Consider the following 14,033-nt stretch of genomic DNA (forward strand, 5'->3'; position numbering starts at 1 on the left):
GCAATATTCTTCAAGGGCATCACAACTCAGGTACCCTCTCTGTCTTAGATTTGGCAGAGCCTTGTCCTATGCACTAATCTTGTGATGCATGAAAGAATAAAGAGGATTTTAAAACATATTTTTTAGAAGCTCAGTTGTCAACTGTACAGAATTGTTATTTATTTAAAAAAAAAGATGGAATATGACAGCCAGTAAATAAATAATCTTTCAATTACGTATTTTTATGGAATGGATTGCTCTTAACATTATTTCTCTCCAAGGTAAAGAATAAAGTTAGAACAAAGCATGAACACATACATTACTGTATGGAATCTTGTTGTTGTTCATCTCTTTCTTCCACAACTGGAGCAGCAAATTCCTGTATTCCTGATTGAAAGGTCCAGAGTAAGAAAGAAATCCAGTGGCCAGAAGGACATTCCCCACTAAATTAGTAATTTGATTTTGAAAGTTTTTGCTGCTTTCTGTCCAACGAAGCTGTATGTAAAAATATTATAAAAAAGTTAGACTAACCAGACACAAACCTAACATAAAGATCTAATCTAAGAATCTCTTTCTTTCTTTCTGGTAAATAACTGTTCTTTGAGCCTTGAGTATTTTTGTCTTTAATCCTTTTCAGAAGTAGAAGTCTTCTTGAAAGAGATGACAGACTCCTAAGTGGGGAATAAGCATCTCTGCCAACAGGCTGGCCAAAATGGTAAGGAGGGTTTTGAAGGAGGAATGAAGACAAGGGAGACGATGACCAACAATCACGTGAGGAACTGGAGGTTTGCCAAGTTGGCAAACAAAATGTGGGGAGTGGTGTATATAGTAGGGACATAGTAATCAGTAAAACAGGGCTGAGGGAGGACCACCTGAAGCAATGTCCACACAAACAAGGAACTGCCTACCAGACAGAACTATAGGATAGCTTTCATACTGTTTCTGGGAAATTAGCACAGCTAGGCACCTCTCTGAAATGTTTGCACACTGATGTGCACAGCATGCAGAACAAATACAAGGAATTGGAGGTATGCACACAGCTGCAGAGTCATGATCTCGTGATGATCATGGGGACATGGTGGTCACTTTGAGCAGGGAGTTAGGATTAGATGATCTTTGGAGGTCCCTTCCAATCTCAATTATTCCATGACTGTTATTATCTGAATACTATTTTTGAGCTTTACTTATTCATTTCTCTACAGTTTTCTATTCCCTTCTAATCACTCTGCACGCAATCTTGGTCAGGACCTGCACACTTTAAACTGAGAAAATACACATTTAACCAGTGCCATTTTTGCCCAAGACTCCAAGTGCTATATACAGTCTCTTATTGTTTTCTCTGAATTTTCAAAAGTAGAATGAAATAACAGCTCTTACAAAACCTTTTAGCACAAAGCTTCAGAAAACCCACAGTAAGGCACTGTAACTCCTGTTTTGGTGTTGATCTATAGATTTAGAAGTTCACTGAAAAATATGCCAAAGCATCTAACATTTTTGACTAATACAGTTTGAAGCACATCTATGCAAACAAACACTGATGTCCAGGCCTTACAGGATTCAATGGATGAAGTCAAAGCTCTCAGCAGTTTTGACTGTGTGTGATTGCAAGTGAGGACTTATCAAAGGAAATAATCAGCCAATAAAAACAAGACTATCCTGCTTCTTCTGGAAACCCTCAGGCTCCATTAGAAGCTGAAGACAGAAAAATCTGCATACTTTCCAACTTTCGTACTGAAAACTTCAAGCTCAGTGCAGAGGATAATGATTAGCCCATAATTCTGTGAAAGGTTCCAGTAGCAATCTGAACTTAAAATATAATTCAGAAAATTAGTCAAGCTTCAAATTGCTATTCTTGAATACTTGGTGAGAAAAAGAGAGTAATCCTTCTTATGAATATTTTAGGGCAATTATTTAGGTTAAACCTAATTCCTCTTACTAATGCTAAGAGGAATTTGGCTCCCTGGCTTTAAATTTGAACTTTATCCCAATATGAGTCGCATGATATGACATAAAACATTATACGTAAGAATTCAGTTAACACAAGAAATTGTTTTACTTTGATAGATAGAAGGATTTTAAAAAAAATAATAACTAAAATAAAGTGCTATATGATATCAAGATATCACCTTGCCTTGAATTTCTAGAGCACTACTAATGATGATTATGGAGTATTCTCAAAACTAGCACCAACTCTGTTCTGGAATCCTACTCATAATGTGCCAGTACCTTTTCTCCACCTAATCCTTCTATCAGAGCTGTGGCATTGTTCATCTTCCTTCTGCAAGCCTCAGCATCGTCAAGTAAGGCCTGCTTCTCTTTCATAGCTGTATCATACATGGCTTGTACTTGATCCAGTTCCATCTGCTTCTCATCCAGCTGATTTTGTGCGTTATTCAGTTCAGTTTGAGCAGCTGCAAGTCTTCCCTCTTGTAAGGCTAGATTTGCCTACAAGCATTTTGAAGTAAAGGGTAATTAATACCTGTTATTTGGCATGAGCAAATGACATTCGTCTAGTGGCACATACTGTATGGGTACTTTTAAAAATAATACATGCTCAACATGACAGCAGTTTTTTCCTTTTTATTATTATTCAAGGCAATCTTATAATATTTTAATAATATTTTCAGAATGATCCATTAATCACACAATGATTAATGATTTGTAATCACAATAAACTTGAAATAGCTGTATACTAGATATATGAGGCAATGCATACAATGTTTTCTGTGATATTTCCTCAGTGCAGAAGAAAATTAAGATTGTTCCTCATGGACTATAAAATAATAATAATGATAATGGAAACTACTCTTCTTCTCTCTTTTCCCATCAATTACCTCTACAATAAAAACATAACAAACACATTTTTTGCTCCTCGGGAAACTAAAGCTTTGGAAACATTTCTTATGTCTCTATGAAAATTTGAATGATGAGTTGCCAGTCATTTAAATTTGGCCTCTTCGTTTCTGTATGCCTACCAGAAAAAAAATAAAAAATAAAAAAATAAAAAGGTAACCAGAATGTGTTTCCAAATAGATGTTTGCAAAGGATTAGAAATTCACAAAATTCTTATGAAATTCACTCTTACACATAAACACTGTTTCCATTTGCTCTGAATATTTAAAACACTTGTTTAAATGTCATGTATCTTATTGCTAGTTTTCCTGCTCTAAGAGTTATGAAGATGGAAACCAAGAATCTGTAAAAATGTTTTACTACAAATATGAAACTTGACGCTCATATTACATCACAGCAGAAGAGGAACAGAACAAGGAATGTACGGGATGACTCTTAGTATAACTTTGGGTTGGTTTTTGACATTGTATCTTGACTAAACAGATACATTTAATTCTTATCAAAATATGCTAAATTTGATTTTCCAAATCTTCTTGCTTTGGATAAGAAAATAGAAAAAGAGAGGAGCCAAGATCACATTTTGAGATTTAGTGACACTAAAAAAAATGGAGCATGGAGGATTTTTGAAATCTGAGGATTTTTGAAATCTGGTGGATTTCAAAAGGCAGGTCTACAAGGAAGGAATTAGAGAGGCATATCTGCAGTAACCAGCACAGCAGTATGACTTCAGGAGTTACATTTCCAGAGAATAGCATTGTCAGCAAAAATATCTTTTCCTGTAGCCACTGTGTCTGTTGACAGATCCTAGAGATAAGCAAATATTTTATAATGGAGATAAGCCAGCAAAATGGCCACTCAAAAACTATCCATCATATAAGGAGGCTAAAATATTTTTATTCTACTGTTTATCAAAGAGCACATTAAGTAGCATCTCCTAGAGATAAACACTGTTAAACCAGCAGACCAGTGAGTCTTGTTAAGACCCAGCTAAGCAGATTTCAGAACCACCGATGTTATTTTTTTTAATGAATCTGGAACTCCCAGGAAAAGCTTAAACACTACAGGAGCTCTGAGCAGGTGATGTAGTCTTCCTCTGCAGTGTTCCTCCCCAACAGAGGATGGCATAGGGGGTGAGGTGAGAGAGGGAGAGACAGTCCAGAGTCCTTTCTGCATGTCAGGAAGAAAGGCCCGACGACTAATGTTTTAATAGGGCAATGTCTCAATAAGACAGCAATAAAAAGAGGAATATAGATAGTGGGCAAATCTTACATCCCTTCAGACGCTGCGCACCCCATGTTTGTGCAGCATTGAATGGGGCCTGGATGGATTTTCCCATAGCATGTTGTGCAGAGCAGATCCTGTCCATGGAGAAAAAATACCTCTCTTCTGGTCATTCAAGCAATCACATACTCCTTTTCTTATTGTCTTATTAAAGCAGTTACCTTATTAAGCCATTTGTTGTTGGGCTTTTCTTACTGAGTTCCAGAATATCCCCTTCTCTGCCACCTAATCTCACCCTCCCCTGGTGCAGAACACCCTCTCTTATCTGTGAAAGCCACAGATGGGAGTAAAAAAAGTTATGACACCTTGTTTCACCCCCAGCTCACAAATGGCAAGGTGAACAGGGAACAAGATCCTTGGAGAGCTGGGAAGAACAGCTGAGGCAGAACAGCTGGAAAAACAGGGAATTTACACCTGGCTGTGCAGATTCATATTTCACCTTGGCATTTATCACAGCTGCACGTGAGCCCAAAAGAAACGAATGGCCATGTGAATTCCCAGTACATAAGAGCAATGGTGCCTCGTAAATACAAAAAGCCAGATCTCCATACAGCAATAAACAACCCAGAAAGATGCAAAAGACAGATAAAACAGACTTCCCAGTTCTTAAAAGCTCCTAAAAGGCTTTCAGCCTTGAAGATGTTGGCACAATGAAAAAAATACTTCAGATGAGTGCAAAAAAAATCTATTGCAGTTCAACATGAAAAAATCCCCAAATTAGTTACTTAAGACTTTAAAGGGATCTCTAGTAGATTACTTATTATAAGAAATAATGTTATAGACAATTTAACTAAGGTTTTCAGTCAATTTTAGGGTAATCATCCCAAAGTAGTAATACATATTGGTATAGGTTTGATTTGTAAGTTGCTTACTCATATGTGATGAATAATGGTTGGTTGCACAAGAATGAATGCCAGCATACAGGAGTAACCAACCTATGTGATTCCCCAAGGCAGAGAGACTACTTGCCTCAGTTCACGCTGTGGAATCATCACTATTTGCTCCCTCCCTTCCTTTCTTTCCAACTCAGTTTTTGAAAATTACATGGGTATAAACACTGCTTTTGTATAGACATCACTAGTAGGTTGGCTGGCAGCTTGCTGCGCAGTTTTGCCACGAGAGCAGAAGGCAAGTTTTGCTGCCAAGGAGAATCTTCTGAGCAAGGAGGCTATTACAGTCACAAGCAGCTTCTTACAAAGGTTTTCAGCCAATTAGTGGAGGGAACGAAATGTGTCTCCCAACCACAAAGAACCACTGTGGCCTTTCTAATTTTAGTGGCATTGCTACGTGAACAAGCTTCATCTCCCTGCATCTCCCTGAGTCACACAGCAAAGCAATGATTCAAAATTTGTTCCAGTTGGATGCAGTGTGAAAGCCTGAATAAATGGATTTTATGTGAATGAATCATGAGGATGCGAGACATGAGATCCACACTGTGGACAAGGGAGCTACATTAGAACACTCCTAGGCTTGTGTTAGAACTGCAGCTTCAGCCTTTTCTTGCCATTGGCATTGTGGGGAACCACACAAAACCTCTCACATCTGCTCCAGCGAGTGCCTCCATCCGCTCTGCCTCTGTTTACACAGTACAAGTATTGAGACAGTACCTGTGCCAACAAGAGGCACAGACTGAACTCCAGGATGCCTTCAGAGAGGACTTCATAGCAGGTGGTGAGATGATCTTGCCGCTCTTAACCTTTTTTGTATTCCACATAAAAACAGGAAAAATAAACAAGTAATTACTATCTACAGCTTTACTATTAAATTAAACATGCCCAAGACCTCTCTCTGGCACTGAGGTTTACAAGAGTAAAACAGCTCACGTTGAACTCTTCCAGCCTATTAAACAGTACATTGCATGCAAACAGCCTTGTGAAAATGGTTCTTCGAAAGGTGCCCAGAGACTGCTGAAAAAGTACTGCCTCACCAAGGCCAAATTCACACTAGGGATCATTAAAACAATTTAATGATGAAGATGATCACAATCCAGTGTCTAGAAAATTCAGTAGCACTGTTTAATTTATTAGTATTGACATAGCCTTAAGTTCCTCATTGATTCATTGCAAACTCAGTTTTGCAAAACACTGAGTATATCTGGTCCTGATCCAAGAAAGCATTTAAATAAAAATGTTGTCCTCAATGAAAAACCTCACATCTTTAAATGCTATCCCCTCTCATGAATGGGATGCCTAGACCAACCCCTGATTGCTGTGAAGCGCAACTGATACTTAGTAAATTCAGGAAATGTTACTGGAAGTGCTCTGTGGATGTGCTGGGTGACCATCTTTGCCTTGTTTTTGCAGTCCTTTCCTGGGCACGTGGCATCTGACTGACACCTCTTCATGGAAACGCAATCTCAAGCTGCTCCTGACCCAGGTCATTGAAGATTTTTCACCTAGACACCCCACTGGTTTTGTATCATCTTTCTCAGAGCCTCAGTATCATGAGAAGGTTGGATTCATAGTTAGGGAAATGTTAAGCAAGCACATACACAGGTTTTGCAGATATTCCAAGGCCCATGTTTTCACATCACCAATCTCAAAAATGTATTACACATATCTAGGTATACATATATACATATGTACACATGCAAACAGATCCATGCAGAATGACACTAACAAAATCTTGGTCTTAATTTCTTTGCTATCCGCAACCATTCTTTGGGATTAAAACAACCTCTGAAAGGCATGGAGATCGTGCCTCTTTTCTGCTTTTCACAGCCTCTAATAGCTGTTGAAAGATTCTTAGTTTTTTCTTTTCACAGTCACATGTCCTGGCTCTGATCTGTTTTGCTAGGTGATCTACTCCTCCCCTTCACTCCCACAGTGTAAATGCTTTCCTTCCACAGTTATTGTGGGCCTTGAACCCAGACACAAATGCTTGTCTTCCTGCCTGGTAGGCATCACCTTGACAAGGACACTCTTATTTCCATGGATGACCCTCAAATTTTGATACTCCTTTGCTGTTACCTCATCCTGAGGTGAAATGCCACTTATTGACTCCTGTGGGTTTTAGTTCAGCATGGAGACAAGCAAAAGGAGAAAAGGCAACAGAGTCACATATTTAAAACAGCGCTTGATATGGACAACCCTCTGTATCAAACAGAATTTATAAACTACAGACAAACTTCCCTTGATCATCATAACAGCCTAAGGAAATCTTAATTAAAATCATTGGAGACATCTCCAAGGGAAATTATACCCTTATACACAGTATTTTAATTGGAGGCTCGCAGAATCACAGCTAAAGCCAGGGCCTCTTCATTCTGCTGCCATGTTCTTCAACTAATAAATAGCAGATGGTGTTTCTGTATTACCAGGTTAATCCAGCAGGCTTGCTTAGTAGATAACAAACTAGAAAAGAACAGCTCATGGTTATGTTGAAGGTTTATAGGAAAGCAGTACACACATGCTGAATGCTGTATGATAAATCATCCTCCACTGTATTTCCAGGCAACATGTGTTTGTACTTGCTGTGCTCAACTCTCACTTGTGATCCTTAGGCTGCAGACCGCGTATCTAAAGAATGTAGGTGTCCATTTCTAGCAACGAATTCATCTTTACACTTTTGCACACCATACTTACTAAGATATAAGTCATTATTAGTCACTTTTTACAACTTGTCACATTTAAGATTAATGAGGCACTGTGTCTCATTTAAGATGCAATTAAAAATATATTGGATGGAGTTGAAGGGGGTTTGTCTCCTAGAACAGCTGTTAGGAAAAAGCAGCTTAATTCACTCAGTAAACCTGCTTTTAATACCGGATGATGTACCCTGTGGTAGTCCTTTATGCTATCTAATTGTACATTTATTTTCAATTATTTTCTTAGCATCACTCCATTGCTTGCCCCAACATCTCCTTTAAACATCTCCTCGCTCTTATCATCTCCAGTTTTAAAATGATTGTAACTATTGCCATACCTGACAATAGGCATTATTTTGCCAAGAAATGCATGCTTAGCTTTTTATCACTTCCAGTGTGACAAAATGTAAATACTTGAATATAAAATTAAATGTATATGTAACCTTAAATCATGTATAATCAACTAAAAACCACAAGAGCACTTCTGCAGCTTTTACAGAGTTACATCAGAATATTAGTCCACTATCTTCCCTAGGTCTTTTGTCTTTTATAGCTCTCAACAGATGCCTTTCAAATTCTGTTTTCATTAGAGAACATCCCATTATTTGAATGTTGCTACTCACATACCACAGAAATACAGTCTTCTCTATCAGTAACTTGAATAAAAAATATCATGCTTTTAATGAATTCAAATTAGATCTATTCAGATATACTAAAAGAATATGTGAAGAGTTTTGAATATAGAATCGACAGACTGACTTATACGAAAGGAGGCTGAGCATAACTACAGTGAAAACTTAACCAACTGGTATCTATTTCTTTAGAAAAGAGCACTAAAATCACCTGCAGAAGCAAAGATTATAAACCACCATATTCGAAGCTATTTTATTTTTTAAATATGCTCATAAATGAGACATTTGCAAGACAATAAAACTATCTTTAGCAGTGCAGCTGATCACTTTCTATTGTATTACTGTGAAAATTTCACTGTTCCAACAGAATTCTATGCCAGGTGACTACTTACTTTATTATATATACAATCACTTGTAGCAATTGACACTCAAAACTTTTCTTAGAGTGCTGAATTCCTGCTAAATTCACTAAAGAATACTTCTGCACCAAGAAAGGTCTCTCCTCTCCCAGATTCTACCAAGACCATGATGACCATACTCTTTCCCAGGTCAGTAAAATGGAGGGAAAATTCTCTTGAAACAGCAATGCCTGGCACCAAGGCCGAGAGCAAATACGCAATCAGTATCTCTCACTTCACAATAGCCAGGTTGTATAAAGAATCTGTGCACTAAATGCTCCCATTGAAATGTAAATCATTACCTTTTTTATTCAAAATAATATTACATTTTTTCTCCTCAACCATAGTGATCCCTCAGAAAAATGAAACAAATAATAAGACATACCTTAAGAGGAAGGACTTCTTTATTAATACCATAGAAGTAAGCCATTGCTTGTGTCCATGAGCAAAGACCTGCTACATTTCCACACACTTTTTTAGCAGTCTCCAGATTATAATCCTCCATATCCAAATAAGGCTCTAAAAGCTCCACAGTTTCTCCTGTAATTGAGTCCTAGTCAATGGAAAGGAAGAATTATTTTTAAATGCATTTTAGAATAAAGTCTGCTTCACAGAAACATTTTTATTTTTAAAAACATGATGCCACCACTTCTTACAGAAGAACAAAACATTTTTCATGAACAAAACACAGCTGTTGTCTTTTGCTTTCATAAAGGACAGAAGATTAGTTGGTGTAGGTTTTTTTTTGTGTGTGTGTGAACTGTAGTAAAAAATAGCTCCAACTTCCAGGTTGACTAGAGTTTACATTTAATATCCATATCTGACCCATAAGATTTGCAGACATTACTCACACTGGCTGCTCCATGACAACTTAAACTAAGTTATTCCCACTAGAGCTCTGTACCTTCTTTCCTCTCCCCCTCAACATCAAGATATGTTCTGGCCACATCTTTAATGCCTTCACCAGTGCCCAGTGAACTAGATTGGAAGCTAATATGACAGGAATCCAAACCAGCAAACCAGGGATCAGTTTTCTTCTAGGTTATTTCCCTAAACCAGCTCACCATGGCATTAGACATACACCAGCATGAACACAACTGAGGTAGTCCAACATGAAGCTTGGGGAAGGGAAAAGGTGAAACTCTAAGGCACTGACTTCACTTCATTTAAACTACCCATTTCCTTAACTGTAACTGTGACTTCTTTCAGCTGTTCACTTATTTATTCTAATCTCAGATTCTTTTCTCCCACCACAGTCTGTTGAAAATACGAAAAGCCAGATCTTTTATGATGGTGGTTAATCTATAATTACGCAAGTATCAGAAGAAAATGGAATTCATCTCCTTAAGCAATGTATAGAGTAGAAGAGCTTATACAGAGCAACAATGGTTGTTTAACAACAGAAGCATTAAGAATCTTCCTTTTATAGGCAATGTTTTAACATGCTTTTTTAATAAAAATCATCCCCCGTTCATAGTGTTGAGCAATGTTTTGCTCTTTTCCTGGAGATATGTATCAGAAAGGACAGGCTTGTGTTTGTCTACTAGCTACTATAATAATAACTAGCTACTATAATAATAACGAAGACATTCATTACACTACTCTTAAAATCACATATGGCAATGCTTTCACTGCGAGTATTTTTATTCTCCTATTCAAAATTACCATTTAGCAAGCTGACAAGGGTGAAGCAAAGACCAATCAGAAGTGGCCTAAATTTCTGGTCAAGAGTTTGAAAAATGTCATGCTTTTCCTTTTCAGTAATGAATTTTAAACCCAAGGAGTTATTTCATCCACTGATCTTCCTTGCATAAAAAATAATAATTAGGAAATAGCAGAAGTCTCACCAAAAAAAGCAAGCAGTGTAATCTGCTCAGAACTCCAGACTCGATAGCCCTCCTTCTCATATATACTCAATCTTAGAAACAAGAAATGAGGCGGGAGGGCTGCATGCGAAGTACCTCATCAGAGACAGAAATAGTCTGGTGTTCCTCGCCACATTCATCAATATCACTTCCTGCAAGAACTCAGCCCCAGGAGACTGTTCAAACTCTAATGAGTAAAGTTTAGTGTGTTGCAAACTACTAGCAGGAACACATACAGTATTAATAAGTGCCAAAACTGGAAACCTCCTGAAGGAGTAAGCTTGAGTAAGGAGTGTATAATTAGTCCCATTATCTTTAAACTAATTTCCTCCATGTACTTGGTGAAGATACCACTCGGAAAAGTGGCCATATTGACAGCCCCAGGAAGAGACTGTCTACAGAGGCAGTGCAAGTTTCCTCATGCTGCCTTGCCAACATGGCTCACAGGGAGAAACAGCTCCTGGGGATAGTGAGAATCATGGTTGCAAGCCTCATCTGCACAACAAAAACACCCCAGTAGCTTAGAAAAGACATCAGCAAAATGCACAGCTGAAGCTCATTCACGAAACAGTGCACAAATGAATAGAGTTTTCCTCAATGTTGCAGAAACCAGAGGTTTTGCCAAAAACCTGCTCAGTTTTCTGGATTTTAGAGTTGGGCCATGATTTTGCCATCCCATAGCCCAGCCTTGGTCTTTTTCTGGACTAGCTATAAACGACATCTTTCTTCTCCTCCCTGAAGAGAAATTCACCTTGCACCACAGTCCACTGAATCTTAATGTAAATGGGGCAGGTTTCTGTCCTAACAGAAGTAAAAATCTGTATTTTTCTTACAGTTGATCGTTCTGCATTTTACTAAAATAGCCCCAAAAGTTCCCAGATATCTCAGTATTTTTCCTAACAGGATTTTCATTCTCTTCCATATTTCTTCCTAGCTCCTCATCGAACAATTCTGAAGATGGCATGCAAGCAGGTCTAGTAGCAGTGAAGATGGTGAGACAACTGAAAAAAAACAGTGAGTTCTTTTTAGGAAAATTCCTACTGAAGAGCAAGAAAACTGCCTGAATAAAGATACGATTGAGCTCAGGATTAGATGCAGTGTTTGGGATGTTTGTGTCTGCCATTGAAACTGTGTGACCCAGGAAAAAGATTACGGAAATAAGGAAGTGAAAATGAAGAAGAATACAGTCACAAAGTTATCTGCAACTGCAGGTACATAATACCTAACGTGTTTCAGACTACCTATGAACTTCAGTTCCTGTAGATGATAGAGCACATATAATATGAGGACACTTCCACATGATCTCTAAAGATTGTTATAGCAGTAATAATGCTACTAACATCTTCTTACCTTCTGAAAACTAAGCAACATGCTAAGAAATCCTGAATTATTCATTAGCTTCAGAGCTTCAGTCCATGATGGCTTCACACCTGGGCGCTCTTGATCAGGTGTTACTGCGTCTATTTTTCTTTGGAATAAAAGTAGCACACAATCCATAATTCGCATTATCAAGTGAGGAGGTTTACCCAGTTTGCGAACAGTTGCAATGTCAGAAGGTTTTATTGTCTGAAAAATTAGGGAACAAAATAATAATTTATTTAAGCCATCACGTGACGGTAGAGAAAGATGTTTGGGGGGACTGCATATTTAATACAACTGCTGCAGTTTTGCAGGTTCCCCAGAAGCAGTACTGCAGAAAGCTAGCACCACTAAATGACCCACTTTATTACCTGATAGTAGAGGAGATATTGCTCATCATACCTCTCCACTGCCTTAGTTTTTAGGCTTTTTCTACAAGGATTAGCAGGTCACTGCTAGTCCTTTCACTTTATTTTAGTTTATCAAATCAGAAGCACAAACCAAAATATTCCACGAACAGCAATAGCTAACTAAATGTACATTCAAAATATTCAATTCTGACCTGCAGGGCTGCCTCTGCTTCTTCCAATGCAGGTCTTGCAGCTTCAAGTTTCTCTTCTGCTGCTGCTTTATCAATGGCAATGTCATCCACAATGGCCTGAGCTTTGTCTTTTACCTTTTGCACTTGCATTTTCACCTTTTCGGCAGCTTGGGCTTTCATTGTTACTTCCAATAGAACTTCATCAGCTTTTCTTGAAGCCACAGCCAAATCTTTCTCCTTCATCACCAGCTCTTTGGAGAGCTGATTTACTGAAATCTCAGCTTCCATCAGTTTTGCGAGACCTGTGTAGAATAAACTCTATTTTAGTAATATGAAGACATGAGAGAGAAGCCTCAGTGATCTAGATACTTAAAATACGTCACTCAGATTCATATTTAGGAACCCCAGTGAGTGATGCCATTTGTTGAACACCAAAATTAAGCAGGGATAATATTTATTCACTATTTAAAACGAATTGTTTTTCATTTTATGGGTAAAAGTCTTCAGTATCTGTTACTTGATCATTTGTTTACATTCAGGAGGTAATTCTTCACTCAGAGAGTGGTGAGGCACTGGAATAGATTGCTCAGAGAAGTTACGGATGCCACACATCCACAACTTGAAAGTGAGCTCACAATTTAAACCCATAAGCTAACTTTCTAGGTATGTAAGCATCTACACTTTTACATTCTTTTATTCAATCTCTTCTCAACTGAAAAAAAAAAATAATTTACAGTACCTGTTCTCATACGTTCAGACAAACTTCCAACATTGGCAAATTTATCTTCATAAATAGTTTTGTAGCCTCCAATGAAGGACAGGTAAGATTTTGGAGTCACAAATGTTCTGCGCCTGTATCGTTCAAAGTATTCAACACATTTTTCAGCTACAATATCTTGAAATGTTCCCATGGTGTTAACAACACTTTGTTTCACTTCATCTGTGCACTCGATATGGTAGGAAACTAAAAAATGCTGTGCAACTGCTACAAGAGCATCTTTAGGCCAGCACTGGAACCAGTCCATGGTACAGCCTGAAATCAGACCTGGAAATTTAAGTGCACGAGTTCTGAATTTTTCCCCAACAGGAGAAAAGCAAAGAACCACATGTAAGTTATTTCGAACTCGAGTAAGAAAGTAATCATAAAGATTTTCACCAGTGGGAGTACGCCTTGGGTATTCCTTCTTCATTGCTGGTATCAAGTCTTGCGTGATTTCACCTATTTCATCTCGTGCAAAAAGATTCGAGACTTCGCCTGAAGCCAAAACATTGTTCATGTACTCAAGAAAAGATTCATCTCTGATTTCGTTGTCTGTGAATATAAAGACAATGCCCTTCCCTTTTTGCCCAGCAGTGCGGTACAAGATTTTCAGATCATCCATGAGGTTACTGGTGGCATATGTTCTGAGGTAGAAAAGGATTAAAGAAAGAACAAAAATGAAAGATTATTCTAGGAAATATCTATCATCTGGCTCAGTTTACTTAGGTAAGATAAAAGATATCTTTTATCCTTTATCTTACTTAGGTAAGATAAAAGTC

The 14,033-nt window shown here is 37.9% G+C and overlaps 1 protein-coding gene across 6 annotated transcripts in view; it reads right to left on the minus strand.

Moving 5' to 3' along the window:
* Window positions 1-14,033, minus strand: part of LOC308189364 (dynein axonemal heavy chain 5-like) — a 155,269-nt gene that overhangs the window by 54,267 nt on the left and 86,969 nt on the right. For 5 of the 6 annotated variants that reach the window (XM_080579329.1, XM_080579331.1, XM_080579328.1 and 2 more), the window contains 6 exons: window positions 13,234-13,898; window positions 12,516-12,796; window positions 11,945-12,160; window positions 9,115-9,282; window positions 2,206-2,424; window positions 298-474 (listed from right to left, as the gene is read on the minus strand). In XM_080579329.1, coding sequence (XP_080435455.1) covers window positions 298-474; window positions 2,206-2,424; window positions 9,115-9,282; window positions 11,945-12,160; window positions 12,516-12,796; window positions 13,234-13,898 — 1,726 coding nt within the window. The remainder of the gene's footprint in view (window positions 1-297; window positions 475-2,205; window positions 2,425-9,114; window positions 9,283-11,944; window positions 12,161-12,515; window positions 12,797-13,233; window positions 13,899-14,033) is intronic. The other variant, XM_080579330.1, reaches the window with a different exon arrangement.

The sequence above is a fragment of the Anser brachyrhynchus genome (genome assembly GCF_964034855.1).
Source record: "Anser brachyrhynchus genome assembly, chromosome: 2".
Lineage (NCBI taxonomy): Eukaryota > Metazoa > Chordata > Aves > Anseriformes > Anatidae > Anser > Anser brachyrhynchus.